This window comes from Polyodon spathula, chromosome 4 (assembly GCF_017654505.1).
Source record: "Polyodon spathula isolate WHYD16114869_AA chromosome 4, ASM1765450v1, whole genome shotgun sequence".
NCBI classification, from domain to species: domain Eukaryota; kingdom Metazoa; phylum Chordata; class Actinopteri; order Acipenseriformes; family Polyodontidae; genus Polyodon; species Polyodon spathula.
This window is the reverse complement of record NC_054537.1, coordinates 77,953,118-77,972,731: the sequence shown is the minus strand read 5'-3', so window position 1 is coordinate 77,972,731 and position 19,614 is coordinate 77,953,118. Positions and strand designations below refer to the sequence as shown.

The following is a 19,614-nucleotide window of genomic DNA, read 5'->3' as shown; positions in this document are numbered from 1 at the left end:
TTTTCCCATAATTGACTACAACTGTAAATGTTGCATGTGTTGTCACAAATCTGTTTATGTGGCTCATTTTTGCCACCTCTCCAGCACCCAAGTGTAATTTTTGTCTGAAATTCAGGGTACAAAAAGGGACAGACCAAGAAGCAGTGAAGAAAGCCTTCATCATTGCCTGGGCCTAATGGCATACAATACAGAGCTTACAAAAGTGCACCTGGGGTTCTAATAATCTTGTGGAGGTTGATGAAAGTAGTGTGGGTAAAACTGGTAGTCCCAAGTGCATGGCACAGAGCAGGAGAGGTCTATCCCCAAAGAAAAATAATCTACCAACAATCGTCCAATTTGTTAATTGTTAAATTTGGGAGGTTAAGATATTCTTCAGCATTGTGACTCAAAGACTGTCAACTTATCTATTGAAGAACGGCATGATAGCCACCTCTATACAGAAAGCTGGTATCCCAGGCTTTCCAGGATGCTTGGAGCATTTTAGTGTGATCTGGCAATAGATTCAGTCTGCAAAAAAAGGAGGACCCCCATGTAACATTACTGGGTTTAGCTAATGAATATACACGTTGGTGCCACATAGGCTCCTTTTGGGCTACATTTGAGTTCTTCGGTGTACCCAGTACTATAACAGTGAAAGCCTACTCCGGGGACTTGCAGTTCTATTTTTACCACTACTGGCTAGTTTTTAGAAGTTGAAATCATGGCAGGTTGCACCATTTCTCCACTGGCCTTCACCCCATAGCAGTGAAAGTCATTATTTGGGCCTCTAGATGTGTAGTAGGATGAAATCGGCAAGCAGCTGCCACCACCGCCAAGTAGAGAAGCATTTCCATGAAAGGACGAAGTAATTGATAAGGTGTTCTATATTGATGGAGAGGCCACTCCAGCAGTGTCAGAAAAGCACGCATAGAGTCTTGGGAGGTGGTACAATGGGGATTTAAAGGACAATCTGAGTGGGAAAGGTGAGACAGCAGGCAATGCAAGGGCTGAAAATGATAGACAGTAGTGCACCTCCTGGCAAGCTTAACCCTTTGCAGTCCTATGTCGGACCAGGTCCGACATTACGATTTTTCCTTTCCGGTCCAATGTCGGACCCTGTCTGACATCATCGAAAAAGACGTAAAAGCACAGTTCTATAGTCGTTTTTTCTCTAGAAAAAGCTGAGAGAACCATTTAGTGGCCAACTGAATAAAACCGAAAAAAAAGGGGCGTGTGAGTAATAGCCCTAGCAGCTGCACCAAACAGAGAAAAGCAGACAAACAAAGGAGGTAGCTGCTTCTGCATCCAGCGCTCAAAGAATATCACAGACATTTGCACAGCTTTTTGAGATATTATAGTAATAAAATAATGACTTGGATCGCATTATTGAGGAGTTTGGTGATAAAACGAGTGATCTGGAGAGGATTTATCAGTATGCATGTCTATAAAGAGGTATGTGAAAAATACAGCGAACACGGTGGGGCTTGGCTGGAAATGCAGTACTGATGTCGCTTAGCATTGCAATGCCCTTTAAACCAGTTTTACTCAGAAAAAAAAAAATTTAAACGGCGCGTGTAAAATAAACGGCGCGTGTGAAAATAAATTGGACCTGATGTGCCTGACAGGCGCTGAATAAATGGACCGCAAATGGGTTAAAGTCTGGTGCTTTCAGTTTGGTCTTCTTCCAAGGTTGCTGTGGCTTCTTACTGTGTATGAGGTTTCACTGTCAACAGTAGAAACTGGAAAACTGGATTAGTTCATATATTAGGCACTGGCTGATAGTTCCACGATGCCTTAGGATCTGTGCCAGGGTCACTATTTGGCGTCATAACCAGGTGCTGAGATGCTTGGCATTAGCACTGGAAGAATGACATAATAAGATCAACAGTTCATCGCCAATATCAGCAATAGAAACTACATTCCTTCATCCAGGAGAGCAACCAACAGGAAAAATTATTCAAACTATGATTCGCCTAGGACAATTGGAGGCTGCTAAATATTGGGAGAATGTAAGCAGATGTTGGCCAGCGCCTTGTTTTCCCACCTGAGATTGCTACAATTACCATTCAACCTGACATTGTCTAGTGGTCAGTCTCAGCACACCTTGTTGACCTGGTGGAGCTAACAGTGCCATGGGAGGACTCCGTGGATGAGGCACGAGAGAGGAAGAAACTCCTGTATACTGAGTTAGCAGCTGAGGTGGAACAGCGGGGGTGGAGGGCCCAGGTTTATCCAGTAGAGGTGGGTTGTCGGGGATTCGTTGTACATTCCATGTCCTGGCTTCTCTGAGATATTGGATTCAGTGGAAAGGAACTGCGACAGTGACAGCTCTACCTAAGAAGGCAGAGAAAAGGAGCAACTGGCTCTGTCTGAGGAGGAAAGAGGCAGATTGGGGACCTCAAAAGAGAGGCAATGGTTGAAGTCAACATCAATGAAATAAACTGGGCTGCTTTGGGTAGGAGATGGAGGGGAGTGGAGCTGGGACGTCAGCATCACTGATGAGTCTTCCTGAGATGCTGTGGGCTAGTCGACCAAACACCAAATGGGAGGTTCCCACTTGACCCCTGCGAAGTGTCCTACCAAGCTCATTCCAGACGACTGCCATGCTGAGACGCTAGGGAGGCCACACTGAAGTCGGTATTGCCGCCGTTGTGGGTGGTGATGCTCCAGGAAGACAGCAAATAAACTAATCCCTGGAGCCAGCATTACACATCAGCTATCAACACCGGACCAAAGGAAATCCATGTTACCACGTGAACCAATGAAGGCTCACATATAACAGTGAAGCTAAGTCACTACTATATCATTTTATCTTGGCATAAACCAAATCCAATATTGGCAGGTAATGAAAATCAACATAGTAATATATAAATGACAGCAAAACCAAATATGTGCTTTTTATATTAATGTATGGAATACCATCTAATTCCAAGTGCAAATTTCTGTGAACTCAATTCAAGACCACAAATAAACACATTACTAAATAAATGCATATATAAATACACTTGCAAATCGTAGATCTATTTAATACTGTACAGAAGTCCAAACCAGTTCATGAATCTACTTAATTTCAATTGCTGGAAATGATTTAGACACTCTTTAAAAGCTTTAGGTGAAAATTTGACTAAATCTGAAGTTGATCAGCTGCTGGCTGAAATCTGGCTGAAAAAGTGATGTAATGCCACCTTTTCTTTCCATTCAAAACAAATCACCTGATCACCTAAAATATAAAATCGTCCAGAACGTCCACAGTCTGAAAAACTAAATGTTCAGGTATTTATATACATTTATGTCTTTAGACCATATACCAAGGGAGAAAATGTGGCATGAATGACATACCCAAGACAGAACATAATTTTCTTAGAATGAAAATCCTCTCAAATATTCCATTGTTAACTATCTATGGCTTTAGCAATTGTTGCCAATCCTCATGTTAAATGTGTACTGATATTAACTATGGCTTGAGGCAAGGGTACACATTCAATTGCAAGTGCTTTGCTTTATATGGCAATGTGGCAGCTGGCTACACAGCATAACTGGCTTTGTGCCAAGGTACCCTGGACAAAGGAATAATATCCAGTCTTCAAGTAACAGCAGGTGGAAGGTCTAGAGGGTCAGGCCAACAGACAATAACATGCGTGTTTATTAAAACAAAATACTTTGGGACCATATCTGTGCATTGTTTCCAGACCTCTTTAGCATGCTACTGTTAACAAATTCCAACTATGTGCGTGTGTGTGTGTGTGTGTGTGTGTGTATGTGTGAGAAAACCAGTTCTGTTACGAGTTAAATGTATCCACTTGCTTGCCTGTAAAATCTTTTAAAATAATTAAAACACCCCTTCTCAGTAGGTGATGCTATATAGAAATAACAGTAATAGTCTGGAACAATTGGAAAATTCATTAGGGCAAAATGATGCAAAGTTTTCCAGCCGATGTAAGTGTATTTTAACAAGTTGTTCGAAAGCGTAATCCAATTGTTAACATGCTGAAACAATTTCAGGGGGCAGCTTTTCGAGAAATCGTATTCATTAAGATTTTTTTCTGACAGATACTCGGGATGTTGCACTTACTTCTCAGCTGGAAACTCTGGGAGCGCCTGCCAGTTACGACAAGCTGTGGGCCTTGTTTTATTTTTAAATTTTATTTATTATTTTTTAAAAAGGAAGGGCTGTGCAATAAAGCTGCTAAAATTACCTACAGCTCCGATACAGCACAGAACATCTGGTCTGGGAGAGGTAGAGGCAGACTGGAGGAAAAAAAGTGCTAAAACAGTGTCAAGGTTTTGTGAGCCCCCTCATTCCTCTAGTGAAAGACGTAGTTTTGAAAGGCAAAAGGGATTTGTTTTGTTTTGTTTTTACATAACACAATTTCTGTCATAACTGCTTGGTCAAATACTGAGCCAGCCTCTAGAAATGTTTTTTTTTTTTTTTGTTAAGCCATCTGTTCTTGCTAATCAGTAGAAGAAGAAAAAAAATAATAAAATGTGAGTGGGGGGGGGTTGTCTGGTGGTGGACAGAGGAACAAAAATGAAGCAGCTCCTCAGGCATTCTGAAATGTACACATCAGAACTCTGATAGCAAGAAAAATAAACAGAAAGAAGGAAACCCTGTCTAGACTGAGCTGCTTCTGGGGCTGCTGCAGACACCAAGTTGGTATTTACTTAGAAGGGGCTGCCAAGGCTACCTACACAGAGGTAGCACCGGCAAAGAGAGCGAGAAAACAGAGTGAGACCAAGACAGAGAAGGTGTGAGAGACAGACAGCACAAGAGAGGGGGAGAGAAAAGGGGAAAAAATAGTAATGAATGAGAATGAAAAGCCAGGCTTACCGTAAACGAGGACCACAGACTCCTCAATTGCATGTTGGTAACTGAACTGGGAGTCGAGAAGGGCACGGCTCACAAAGGAACCATAATAGGTAGACTGGTACCAGCCAACATGGAGGTGGTCGATGTTTACGTGGCGCAAGCTGCGCATCATCTCCATCTGGTACTGAACTGCAGGAAGATCAAGATAGAAGAGCAGATCACTCATACAGCCCTATATTATCTCTGTAGCTAGTATACTGTAGCTAGAGATAGACAACTATTTTTATCTGGGTTTGGCTTTCACGCTTGACCAGACTACTGGAAAAAATAAATACATAAATAAAAATAAAACCACCCACTGTCAGTTTTATTTTCTTCTTTTAAAACAGCCACCTTAAAAAGCAGACTGTGGTTAAACCTACTAGTGTCAGGTGATGGTGGACTTTGTCATTTGTAGTTTATTGGTTTATTTTTATATTGTACTCTACCACCATTACATGCAGATAACTGACTGTTGTCAATTTTTTTGTTTGTGCCCAAAAACAACTTAACCCCCCCCCCCCCCCCCCCCCAAAAAAAAAACAACAACATTTGAATATCTTTAAAAAGGCAACCTTTTTTAGGCACACAACTGTATAAACCTGTTGAATGAAAGCACTTCACAGAAGAGAAAACGTAAGATGCTATCAATTAACATTTTTATATTCAATTATAAAATAAAGACTTTTTTTCATTGGCCTTAAAATGATTAGAGTTGTGGGGAGATTTATGTTGCACACCAAATTCACAGAACATGTTGTCAAGGCAACACAAGCACGGGAGACATTTTTTGAATGGATAAAGCAGACCTCCCATTGAAATATCAAGATCCCTCTAGATTTTCTTTAGCCTCAGTAAAAAAAAAAAAATGGAATCAGGTGTGGGAATTTATGTTTTTGCTAAATGTCTTGCAAAACTAAATCTAGCATTAAAATGGTTTACTGGATTTTAAATTTCTTGTTCAGCAAAGTAGCCAGACTAACTTCCAGGGAGACTGACTTTTAGCCACAGCAAAATACTGTAGTGTGAATCTGGTACTGTATGTAAAAGCCCATTATCACTACCAACCTTTACAAAGCTAAGAAATAGGTTTATTATTTGGAAACATGTCTACTAAGCAAATTGGTTCAAGACAGTTCAAACCCCTTGCCACCCCTCCAACAGTCAGTGAACGGTACAATCTTTAAGATGTTTAAATATAAAATAAAAATAAATTCATGTAAATAGAAATGTAAAGCTTTGGATAGGAGCAGGCTGCTGAAATATTCTGTTGGTCTTGATATGCTATTGTGTATCTATATCAGGGTACAAAGCACACTTCAGTTCTTCACATTACTCACACAGTACAGAACTACACTTGCGCTGTCAAACCACAGGGAGAGACTAGATTACGGCAACATGCAGACTGAGTCGTGCTGTATTTATCACCCTCTACCTGAAATAATGAATAAGGCATTACATGTGCAGTGGAGTGCTGTTTTTTACATTTCCTTGGAACCAAAACAACGAATGCATTAATACAAATCTGCCTCTGAGCAGGCAACTTTATGATTCAGAATATTACGTTTCATGTTACACAGGAAAATGAGAACTATAGCCAGTAAGCCTGCTCAGAATAATGTCATCAGGCAGGCATGTACTGGAAAACATTAACTACAGTAAGACTCAGATAAACTTATTTATCTCACAAGATTTTTTTTTTTAATACCTAGTTTTATCATTAAGAGTTTGAGTATTAAAGTAAAACATTACCAACAATGATCTAATCACTATTTTATAATTGATTTTATGAATAGACTTGCTTAAAACGTTACTTAAAATGCTTTTGCATAGAATGACTTGTTAACTTAGTTCAGAGCAACATCTTGAAACAGGAATACTTGATATGTACATGGGCTCTGTCTCACAATTTATTAATTTATGATGTAATTTATAAAAGCTGCTTTTCACTGTTGCCACTGAGTTTCACTCAAAAATCGCCAAGACAGTCGAGTTCATTTTAAAATGGCCGATTTGCACGCCAAACTTTTCTGAAAGAATATGCAGTAAAAATGTAAAATGTTAATTTTTTTCAGAATCTGGTGGCGTGCTAGCATGGTAGCTTCCAAATCGAAACATATATTGACTTTTCCCTTTCGTCTATGAAGACAAGCTCAGAAGAACATTTAGTTCTCCAGAGAGTATGGTATTTTAAGAACTTGTCTCTTCCCTTTAAAATGTATTTTGTGCATAGCTGTGGTTTTTGCACATTGCCAATTTTTATTTTTAAATCAGAAGGGTGTCAAACAGGTTTTGTATACTAACTGAATGGTGAAGCAATAAATACATACTATATTATACCTCAGTGTAGAAGTACATACTTATGCCTCTAACATTTACTGCACGATGCTTTATTCACCTCCCAGCATTGCTTTGAGGCACTTGAATCCCTTTAGGACTGGAAACAGAAGAAATTGTCACAAATTAAGAAATATTCATCACTCCACAGTAGTGAGAGACATCAAAATGACAAGACGACAATTTGGACTGAAATAAAAAACCAAGACTGGAAGACACCTTCAACAACAGGAGACTAGTAACATTATCTAGGAGGCAGGTCAACAAGTTTGGTAATTAATCACACTTAAGGTTGAAAGCTCTGCTACAGAATGATGATCTCATGTCTGATCCACAGTACAACTCTCTGTGTGAAAGAAATGCAACCATACAGGGCTTAGTGGAACCCACTGTAATTCACTTTTTGATCCAATTTTTGATGGTTTTTGATGGTTTAAAATAGGTCATAGCTACACAGGTACAAGTTATTGTTAAGGATGACAAAGACATAGCACTAGACACCAAATGGTTCTAAAAAGATGTAATTGTTTGGTATGCAAATACATGCCATCCCAAGTTCTGTTTAACAAACACTACCAAATCCCGATTGCCAATTATGTTCAGAACTTATCTGCAGAAAAAAAAAAAAAAACTTGATATCCCTTTTAAAATAATTTGTAGGCCTTGACGATTCTCAATATAGAAATGAGTCACACACAGTTTGGGGGGGGGGGGGGGGAAACTGCAGTATATTCAGCAACAGCTGCGTAAGGTCCATCCATGGGAGTAATTGAAATCAACGGTAAACTAAAAATTATTCAGGAAATAAAATGTAATTCCATTTCCTCATACTGAGCTGCTTCCATTAGTGCTGATAAGACCCTGGGTTTTGTCACAGGGTTCCCCTATGCACAGTTTTAATGACAGCAAACATATAACCCTACCAACATGTAATTATACGATCAAACCCAGAAAATGAGTTGGGAGTACAAAGGAAATGCAAAAGAAACAAAACTACTTTCTCCTTGCTGCAGACAGACAGATCATTTGGAAATCTGTTATTTTAGGTGCTATTCATAAAACAATGACATAGAATATAATTTAAAAAAAGGTACAATATTGCCTATGTACGTGTTTGTTTACTAAAATTAACAAGAGGCTTTTTGAAATTTAATACATTGTGTAAAACTGACATGTAAAACTACAGATCATGACTTTAACCTCTTACAGTATAGGTTCTCTCTCCAACAACACCTAAAACAGAACTGTATAATCTTCACTAACAGAAGGCCTATCGAGGGAGATACAAGCTTTCAGTCTACCGCTCTTCTGGCACAGCAGAAAGTGTCACAGCTGACAGATTCTCAGCTTCCCCTGCCCCCAAAATCATTCCCACAATGCAACTGCACTTGTTAGTCAGCTGTAAATTTAAAAGGGAAGGAAAGATTTTAAAGCCAATACCAAAGGGCTAGTAGAAAATACATGGGATAGATTACATTCAACACTGCACTCAACTCGAACAGATTCAACAGAAAATGCATTCATAATGAAATCCCCTGGGAAGCAGACAGCATCAGAAAGGATCGTGTCTCACTTTTCTGTACAGTAATGACTCATGACTAAGCATATGGCAACATAGGTTGTTTAATTTCTCTACTCACAAACATTGAGTTTTGCAAAAGTATAAGAGGATTATGGACTCAAAACAACAAAACCTGTCTGTAATCCTCTTTAAGAGTATTGTGACTTGCACAAATTAATAAAATTCTGTTGTTTCGGTAAAATGAAGCAAAACAAGCTGTTTTTAAGAAAGGAAAATCCAAATCAAGGCTACCAGTGCTAAAGATGCATACATCGCTGCTGTTTAAAAACACCCTACATAAACCGCCTCCACCTGCTTCTCAAATCACACTGCTGTGAATTCAAAACATAGAAGGTGGTCTACTCGTTTCCTTTATTAACATCCTAAATCGCAGCCAGACGTCTCATTAGGGGTCTTGCTGTGGCCGCTGGGAGACTTATCTACTGCTCTACTAAAGCTGTCATGGCAAAGGAAGCCTGACACCACACATCTCCCAAAACTATTAGACAGCAATTAATTTGAGCCAAATTAACCCCTGTAGTTTCAGAATTTGACATGTACTGTACTCAAAGGGAGAAGAGATCAAATTAAAACTATGTATCTTAAAAGGGATTTTTTTTAGAGATTTGACTTGCACTACAATTAATGAAACTATATAAAAAAAAAAGTAGATCAATCCATACCTCTATTCTGTACAGTATAAATATTTTTAAAAAACAGGTCACATATGAATGATGCACGGGTGTTATATGTATCTGCTATGTGCAATTGACAGTATGTGTCTGCCACTGTTCATATACATTCATCTTGCCAATTAGCAGCAGCTACAGTGGTGGTTACATGACTCAAAGGTGAGCGGTGATCAGAAATCTTGCACTGGTACAGCACAGGCTCTGCAATGCCGTATGATACAATTCCTGACAAAACAAACAAAAAAAACACGTGGTTGGTTTGAATCAATACGAGGTCAATAACTGATGTCCCAACCAAATACTGTAAAAATGATTGCATAATACAAAAGCTACAGAAGATGAATTCATTATATAAAAAGTACTGAAGATGACTATGCAAGTACCGTATTGATGAGACAGGTTAAAATGACCAGAGTTTGAAAGAGTATTGTACAGGCTGTCATCTAATGCTTTAACACAGCAGTACCGCATTGCAGCTATCTTTCACAGATGGCTTTTAACTGAAAAAGACACACATTACCATTTGATTGATGGGTTGAGTTTTGTACTAGAACCCTTCCCCTAAACAATTGTTGGCTGGACATTCCCTAAAATAGCACTGGTTCACTTGTTGAACTAAAGCAAAGTTAAACAAACTACCTCATTAGGCAGTGATGGGTCTTGGCAAAGGAATGAAAACAAGGATCACAGCTACTTTGATACAAGTTAATAAAACACAAACTTAATAAAAGCCTGTAGCATCTATACTAGTGTTAATGGTTACTGTACACCGACTCAATTGCTTATAAAAGTCAGTTTGATTCTTTATTTTCAATCAATACTTTTTATATCATTACATTTACAGTATGGTAGTTCAAAAACTTTTGATGAAGCTTTACCATAAAACCTCTGAAGATTAAGCTTATAGCGCCATCTACCAGTTAATTGGGATGGTTGTCTGCTCTGATTTTATTACATGGGCTGTTTTCTCCCCTGACGATTTCACCTTTTATTTTAAATTCAGTTTTCAACCTTTTCACCTAGAAAAGTTATCACCAAAATCCAGTAGCAGGTAAATTAAATATATTCTACAAAATAATGATTAAGCTACTCTGCTTTCTATTTTAGGGTTTATCAAAAGGTGAGTGATTGACAGCTTGGGAAGAGAACTTTTCCCACCCAGCAGCAGCTCTGTAGCTGCATTATCACAGTGCAATTACACTAACAGGCTTGGTCTCTGTTGAGGCAATTTTTACCCTGTGGTTTCTGGGGTACAGTAGTTCAGTGGCTAGGATAACTGCAGAATAGTTGTGGGTTCACAACCTGGCACTGGCATACACTGAGTGCTATCAATCCACTTTAAACCCAACCAGGGAATAAAAACTCAGCAACCCATGAAATCCGAGCAAATAAGTAAGTATCTTCCCTATGACAACACTAGCTAACAATATGCTGCATTTACAGTACATCCCTGAGCCACTTCCATTTTCTAGGACAAAACATGACACAGGAAGTTTGTCATGATGGCAAAGCTGGATTCAACCTCTTACTGCCACTCAAAATAAACATTAATATTATGATCCTTCAAGTCTATTGTCTATCAGAATGGAAGTATTTTTATAGACAGAAATAACCCATGTGCAGTACAGTACTTTAATTGATTCCATTCCACTCCCTTTCAAGAGGGTCTTTGGTTTAATCTGCAAAATGAACCTGCCCTTTCCGAACACTGTATTCATTCACAGTAACAAATTACTTTATTACTGCTATTCCATACAGAAGCCTTTTCCTTGATGCATCATCTGCTTTTACAAAACACACAATGGAAGCAGCAAGCTTTACTTACTCTCAATGAGGAGACATGTTTCCATGCTCAATGAGATGCAACTGGGAGATGCAAACAGTTAAATCCCAGGGACTTGGAAAGTGTACTTTATGCGTAAATTACAATCTCCAGCTTTACTGAAGGCTCACCCAGATTGCTCCCCCGCAGCATCATGATTTGCATCAATGCCACATAAAAAAGCACAAGGAGGCCCATCCGCTCCTGTGAGGCGACAGTTAAAATGAGACAAATTAAAACCAATTACCAGTCATATCAAGCGTTATGGTTTGGGGGGGGGGGGGGGGGGGGGGTGTCTGATGATGAGACAACTACTGTTTATGATACCATGCATAGCACAGTAAGAGCTTGCAAAGAGATGTATTTGTTTGTGATTTGTTTCTGAAGTAACTTACAAAAAATAGATGGTAATTAAGTAGATTCAAGAAAATGCACAGAGTCCTTTTCTTCAGTCAGTTGCCAGGTTTATTGAAATATGCAGGTAGTCTGGTCCCAGGTACAGGACAAGCAGAATACTCAATCATTACAATGTTTGCATGACATTAAATACCCTTCTGTATAGATGGTCCACCTCCCCTTTCTCTGACATTAACCAATGGTCAAGGTAATTTAATTTATTGTGTGAGTGTTAATGTGTGTGTAGTCTAGTGTGACAACCTCTGAACTCCGTGCATTCTTCACACTCCTGGAGACAAAAGGTCCATACATCTGCCTTTTGTTATCTCCTTGCGACCCCCTTTGATGCCAGTGGGATTATCTCTTTTGATCTCTCTGAAGTCTTTATAACCTGTTCCCTTCTAGTCCACAGCATTGTTATCTCATTAGCTTGCAGTCATTGTTGGGCAAGAAGCTTGTAGACGCATCGTCTCTATCAGTGGTTAGCAGTACATGCAATTTGAACCAAACAGTCTGCTATCTGCAATATTAGTCTCTTTTCAGAAAAGAACACCAGTATAGCTCTGCTAGTCCACATGCGTAGCAAACCCCTATCCAATTCTCAATCCATGTTTTCCAACACTTACACACACACACACACATATATATATTATATATATATATATATATATATATATATATATATATATATATATATATATATATATATATATATACATACATACACACACATATATATATAAATATATACACACATACATATATATATATTATATCACCTATATTGCTATCCACTATCTCTCTACCAAGCAATTGTATTTTTAGCATTATAAATACACTGCCATATATTCTTACTTTAAGTCATTACATACACTTTTTAATGCACAAAAAGGGATGATATATTGTGAAAGTGAGTAGTATTCATGACTCATTATTAAGTAGCCTAATACCGGAGCCAGTGGTCTCTACAGTGAGGTAATGACTAATCTCTCATAGCAAGTATAGGCACAGCAAATAAATTGTCAATGTAAAATTAAAGAATTGCATTGCAGCCAGGCAAATATTTTGCACTGCGTCTTATGTAAGCTTAACAGCAATGCAAATTACACAACACACACACATATTAATCCACAATTGTGATAATGAGGGTCTCCTCGGTCTATTTAGCGGCTGCACTTGCACAGTGAGGAGGACAGAGAGCAGTAGGCGCTGTATGACATTTGTGGAGCACTAAAATACAAACCAAAAAAATGTCAGCGAAAGGGCAGCAAAGTCCTCTTGGCCCACAGAAAAGAAAAAAAAGTTTTCCGAGAAGGAGCCGAGAGTCCTTACAGCTGAGGTCATTTAGCATTAAACTGAGTTGTTTGGAAAAGCATCAGTTATGCTAGAATCCTTAGGAAATCATATGTATTGGACTAAGTAGTGGGGAAAACACAACACTCCGATGTGTGCAGGATTAGTGGTACCTAGATTGACACTGGGGTCTAGCTCATTCCTCAATTCAGCTATGAGGTCAAGGATGACCTACGGAGTGAGACGATAATACTTTAGCACCGCATCCTCCAGCATTGCAAACAAAATGACCCTGGGATTAAATATGTGGGGTTTTCTTAGTATTACCCTTCTCCTCCAAACGTGTTCCTGTCTCACTTCAACAAGGGCCAAGTGTAGTCGCATCAGGAAGTGTGCCACAGCAGCCATCTGCAGGTGTGTGCTTTTATATAGCTGAACAGAACACCAGGTAAACGCCACAAATGCAAATCACTTTGCATGTACCCTACATTACCCCCATAGTGTTTAGGCCACTTTGTTTACCAAATCAAGATTCTTTCATTTTTCATTTTTATTTAGTTTTATGAATACATGAAATACCTGTGTTCAAGAAACTGTTTCCCCCAACTGTATTAAAAAAAATAAATAAATAATAAATAATCAAAATGGCTTTTGATTTCCTGGCTAGCACCCTTGGCATGGGGGTACATTAACTTCCAAAAGATGACCAGGAAATAAGTACCAGCGTAAGTGCCTTTTCACCTGGACAGATAATCTTGAGACACCTACTCAAGTTTTAAACCACAAAACTTGTTTCTCTATTTTTTTGTAACAGTAGCACATTTTCTAAGTCCCTCCAGGGTAGGCAGTATTGTCCATTGCTTACATAGTTCAAAAGTAACAGGAATAAGGACAAGTATTTAATAAACTTTAACCACTTCCTAGTAAAACAAAAAACAAACGTATTTCATTTAAAGTATTCGTTCAAAAAGTATTGGCACCCTTGCATTAGCATTTTGTGTGTCGTCCTATTGCTTACATTACAGCTTTCAGACAATTGATCATTCTTAACCAATACAATATATGTTACCTTGTTGGTGAAATCTGGGCGCATTCTGTCATGCATATTTATTTCAGTTCAGCCAATGATTGGCTACAGCTTTTTTTTTTTTTTTTACAGATCAGTCCAAAGCATTTCTATTGGATTGAGCTCTGGTGATTGCAAAATAACTTTTCCATTTTCTTCAAGAATTCCAGAGTTAACTTAGCCGTATGCTTTGGGACTGAAAAGATAGACTGGTCTGACAATCAGCAGATGGTCTCATTGTACTTTGTAGAATGTTTTGATACATGGCTGCATTCATTTGATTTCCAAATCACATCAATGTCTCCAGTCATTGAACTGCTAAAATCATGAATGAACCACCTTTTTTTCACTGAAGGTTTCCCCCTTTTTTTCAGCAAACATACTGCGGTCCATTTTTGGGGAAAAGTTATATTTAAGTCTCATTGGACCAGATCATTTTGTTGAAGAATGTTTCAGATTCCTGTTCATATTTCTTGGCAAATCTTAGACTGTTTTATGACATTTCTTTAAAAGTTGTTTGCATTGAGGTCCACATGCATACAACTCTTCTGTGTACGTTTCTTTCATGCATTATTATGCCTGATGCTTCTAAATTATTTTTTTTTCCCCCTTGGCTGTTAATCTTTTTTTCAGCTGCTCTGACAATTCTCCTAACTGCTGTTTTCACTAATTTGTTCTGTGTTACTTTGATTATTGCTCTGATTGTGGATTTTGGTATTCCATGTTTCTTTAATACTATTCTGCCGCTATTTCTTTTGTTGTAGTTTGCTATGAGTTACTTCCAACAGACGTTAGAAATAATTACCTTTTTTTTTGGCTATTGACTGGCAGCTTAATTACTGTGTAATGGTTCTCAATCAATGAATATTTTTTAATTAGTTCTATACAATACAACAACACCACTGTAAAAGGTGCCAATACTTTTGTCATGAACAAATGTTTGAAATTAAGTGCTTTTGTTGTTTTATTTTTATAGATTGTTAAACTACCAGAAATTGTGTATTGTGTATTTTTTTGTGTGTGTGTGTGTGTGTGTATCTATATATATATATATATATATATATATATATATATATATATATATATATATATAATATTCAGTGGTGGCCAATGTTCACTAAATGCTTGTATGTAACATGTTTGCTTGAATTACCTTCTAATAAGTGTAGGGTGTCAATGCTTTTGTTTACAGCTATCTCCTGTTGTGTTAAAGTGAAGTTTCAAATAGGTGAAGAAGAATTATTGGCCTTATTACTTACTATTTGGGGATTTTACGATTTATTGATGTAATGTAAATGTAGAAATGCAGGCAGATACTGAGAAATCCTTGATACACACTTCGTTTTGGTAAAACCAAACTTAGAGATGGCAAATCAACCAAGAAACATTGGCCATACATGTATCTTCCCATTCAAGGGACTGTTGGCAAGAGACTTTATTCAAGTAACAGTAAAAGAGAATATCTCTGACATACGGCAAGCCGTTTTAACATTTAATCCTCAATTGCCGATATCAAGAATGGCATTTTTGGATATCAAGAATGGCATTTTTGGATATCAGTATTGTAATCACATTCTTGATATCAAAAATGCATATTAACGAGCATCAGGTTTTAATTTTTTATATCAAAAATGCATACTAATGGAGCATCCAGTTTGAATTCTTGATATCAGAAACGCATACCAATTAGGTGATGAATTACAACCGGTCTATATGTCTGTTTTTGGTTTGGCAAAATGGCCGAGAATACTCGTGACACAGGCATTATTTTACGAGCAATTCACAGAAAATGCACTTCCAGGCAGGACTGGAACTCGCAAGGCTTATATAGTTTCAAATAATAAAGTTACTGATGGGATAACCAGGTTGCCAAGGGTTAATTTAAAAGCAGAGCAATTTACAGTTAGTGGCCAAACTGACCAAATATTGCTTTCTGGGGAAAAAAAAGTCTACACATTTAGGACATATGATCAAGCACCAAATATATCAAAACATTTATTTACATGTGTGGAGGATGTTGATACAAGTGATTACCCTGTCTAAATGTGTTTTGTTGCTTTTTTTCCTTCACTTTTTAAATTAAAAAAAACAAAAAGCAACATTACAAAGCCAATCTAACGAAGTGCTGCAATCAAACTCAACACATCACATCTTTACTATAGTAACCAACACCACAACACAAACATTCTATCAATTAGTACCCAGTGCATCCTGATGACGTAGCGTGGCTGTAGATCAAGTTGAACAAATGGACACTAAACCTTTGTCATTTACAGTAATTTTATCCCTTAAAAAGGATGAGGGCCTACAGTCAGACTAACCCAAGCAAATCAAACTAAAGTGTTTCTTATAGATGTTTCTGAAACATTTGTGTGAATGTAAAATCAGATTAACTTAAAAAAAAATAAATACAGGCACAATAAAAACAGGCTCATCTTAGAAGTAGTTTTTCTGAAAGATCAATACGAGCTGAAATTTTTGTCTACCAGTATAGCAAATGTAATCTCCGAACCTGGCATTACCAAAATGAATGAACAATTGGTGAAGATCGGGATCAGCAGCTGCAATAGCAGTGTTAAAAACCTATTAACATCAACATGCAAACAGACTGAGCCAATAAAATTAGTTTGGGGAGCGTCCAAAGGATTTTACTGTGGCTGGCTATAATAAAAACAGATTAAATTAAAACAGGTACAATTTCTACATAACCTTTACAGTAAATATCTGTGAAATAATCTTCTTTAAACATGGGAGTCCAACAACCATTGGAGGACCAATTTAAACAGCACTAATAATAGCAGGCTTTGATCAAGCTCAGTATTGACACTGGCTACACAGAATTTCTTCTGTAACACACTCTTCTATATTTTACAACTCCAGAGATCACACCTGTACAACTTCACTAATACCAGCTCATGCATTACTGATCCTGCTTTGTAAGAGATTTGTTTTTGTTGTTTACTAGATTATCTTGAGAACACTCTGCCTTAAATCCAATGTCATTGCAAGTATTGTAAAACACTACATAGAAATTCCATTTTGCTTAGCTAGCATGATTGAGTTTGAAGGTTTTGCTCTGAAAACACACAATAATCCAGTACAGTGCCAGTTGTAGCATTCACAATAACCGCCCCAACACCAGCGTATATGTTGCAAAAGTAAAGCAACCAATGAATTGTACTAGTCCAGCATACAAAGCTTCAAATGAATATTTCAGCCATTTCCTTGATGAGCTAGGGGCAACAAGGATAATGCTACTGCTATACTAACCATTAAAAGTATTCAAATTAGTGTCAAGAATTTGTGTTGAGTAATTTATGGGCATTTACTTTTTATTTGACTTTTTTTATGTAGAAAACTGATTTCTGTTTAAATGGCACCACTTCACAAAAGGCTGTATGTTCCATTTTGTTGGGAGTTCAAACATGCAAAAGAAGTTTGATAAGAGTAATTTCAAGATTAAATTCAGATATTGCAAATTACTGTAGTAAATTATGTGGGGCTTATGAATGAGACACTATCATTTATAAAACCAAAAGGTCTAAGATTAACCACCCTGTCAGCCCCTGATAAGCAAATGTCTTATCTGAATTGGCAAAAAATCTGCCTTCAAAAGGATTATATTTAATTATGGTTATTTCTCCTTGGATATTACATTTAAGACTGTTATACTTGCTATTAAATAGTAACTTCTATAAAATATAGTTGGCTTCTCTTTGAATAAATAGACTCAAATCAGCATTTTGAAACACATATTTTCCACCTTGCTCTCACTGGTCTTTTTTAATAGTCCCAATTTAATGGTATTATTGAGAAGACAGAGAATAATGTGCGGCAAAAAATGAATGTTCTACTGTACAAAGATGTGTACAAACATAAATCAGTTGGGTTATACTATTTGACAAGACAAAAGCTGGAAAACAGTGGGATAATCGGACTAAATGTGTAGTGCATGCCAAATAAATTAAACAAAAAAAGTTTCCCAGAACGGAAAATGACTGTAATCAATTACATCTCCTAATGTTGACAGGTCCACTCGGACAGGTATCAGGTACGCAATGTATTCGGATTGTTTCTCTCTCTTGTGCATCAGGCAATTTAAACAAAGTTTAGTGGTTCCTAGTTCCATTTGGTTTTCCTGCTTACCACTTTGTCCAACTGGCTGGTCAAGAACAGAGGCAAAAGTTTGAAAGTCTGCTCTCTATGCTGTAGTGCAAAAAGGAGCTAGAAATATTAGTTGGCAAGGCTCTAATGGAGTTAATTTTAGTTTTTTCAAGGCAAGCTTTAGGTCTAAAAATCAATGTGCTTAATGAAACCAGTAAAAATGTCTAAATTGCTGGCACTTTTTCAGTTACATCTTCCTCTAACTGGTTTTATAATATAACACCTGGTTGAAGAGGGACCTTATGGGTTGACTATATCTGGCCAGAAGAAACAAGTGCTCCTCCAGCTCTACAAACTCTCTACTAGGGATAGGTATAAAATGCCGATGGAAGGATAACCATAAAAAAGAAAAATACAAGGTTAACCTTAATATCACGATACAGTACATCATGCAAGTTATGAAGGTTCTGGGTAGGCTCTTAATATTTTTTTGTGCCACGGGTTGTTTATTTTAATGTAAAAAGTATGACAATGACTGTGCTTACTGCCTCTGGAACCTTGAACTGTCAACTTTATTTCTGAACCGAGTGTCCATTATGTCTGTCAGTTAAGCCTCCAAATGCCAATCTATGAACTGGGCACAAAAAATAAATTGCTAATTTTACTCCCTGCTGCCCACAGAAATTTTCCCTCCCCTTCCCAATGACGTGATTATTTTTATATCATTGCTGTTCAGTAAAAGCTTGTACACAACAATGAAACGAGTGATAATGAACTGTTACATCTTTGCGCATGGTAGGAATACCAGCAATTGTATTATTTATTTTAGTTATATATTTATATATAATCTTTATTTTTATATGGCAGCTTTCCATAGTAGACCACCATCAAAAACCACTTTACAAGATACGAGGCTAGGGTGTGTGAACTATGCATCAACTGCAGAGTCACAACAACGTCTCACCCGAAAGACAGAGCACAAGGAGGTTAAGTGACTTGCTCAGGGTCTCGCAATGAGTCAGTCACTGAGCCGGGATTTGAACCGGGGACCTGCTGGTTACAAGCCTGTTTCTTTAACCACTGGATCACACAGCCTCATACATATATTTATATATAAAGCTGTGGGCAGCACGGATTGTACTTAGATCAACCTAGATCTGGTCATCAATCAGTCAGGACGCATACGGCACACAGCTGAGTTTGAAAAATACACAGTACAAAAAAAAAAAAAAAAAAAAAAACACAACATAGTATAATATTATTCCCAGGTTTAACTCCAAAGAAGTGCAAACTATTCAGTCAGTTTTCTTCAATGTGCACAATTTACATGTTTACCAGGAATACAAGCCTGTGTCGGACTGCTCTGCATCCAAGGCAGCGGTTTTTGTTTACATCGAATACACAGAGGGAGTGTACTTACAAAGCATTTTCAAAACGAATTTGCTGGAAGGATTGAGACCAGCAAATTAGATGAGTTAACTCTTTTGGAGAAAAAAAAAAACCACACCCACCGCTTGT

At 37.6% G+C, this 19,614-nt stretch overlaps 1 protein-coding gene across 1 annotated transcript in view; it reads right to left on the bottom strand.

Annotated features, from left to right (window-relative positions):
• Positions 1 to 19,614, bottom strand: part of LOC121314902 (eukaryotic translation initiation factor 3 subunit H-like) — a 122,305-nt gene that overhangs the window by 23,977 nt on the left and 78,714 nt on the right. The window contains exon 3 of the mRNA XM_041248645.1: positions 4,808 to 4,975. Coding sequence (XP_041104579.1) covers positions 4,808 to 4,975 — 168 coding nt within the window. The remainder of the gene's footprint in view (positions 1 to 4,807; positions 4,976 to 19,614) is intronic.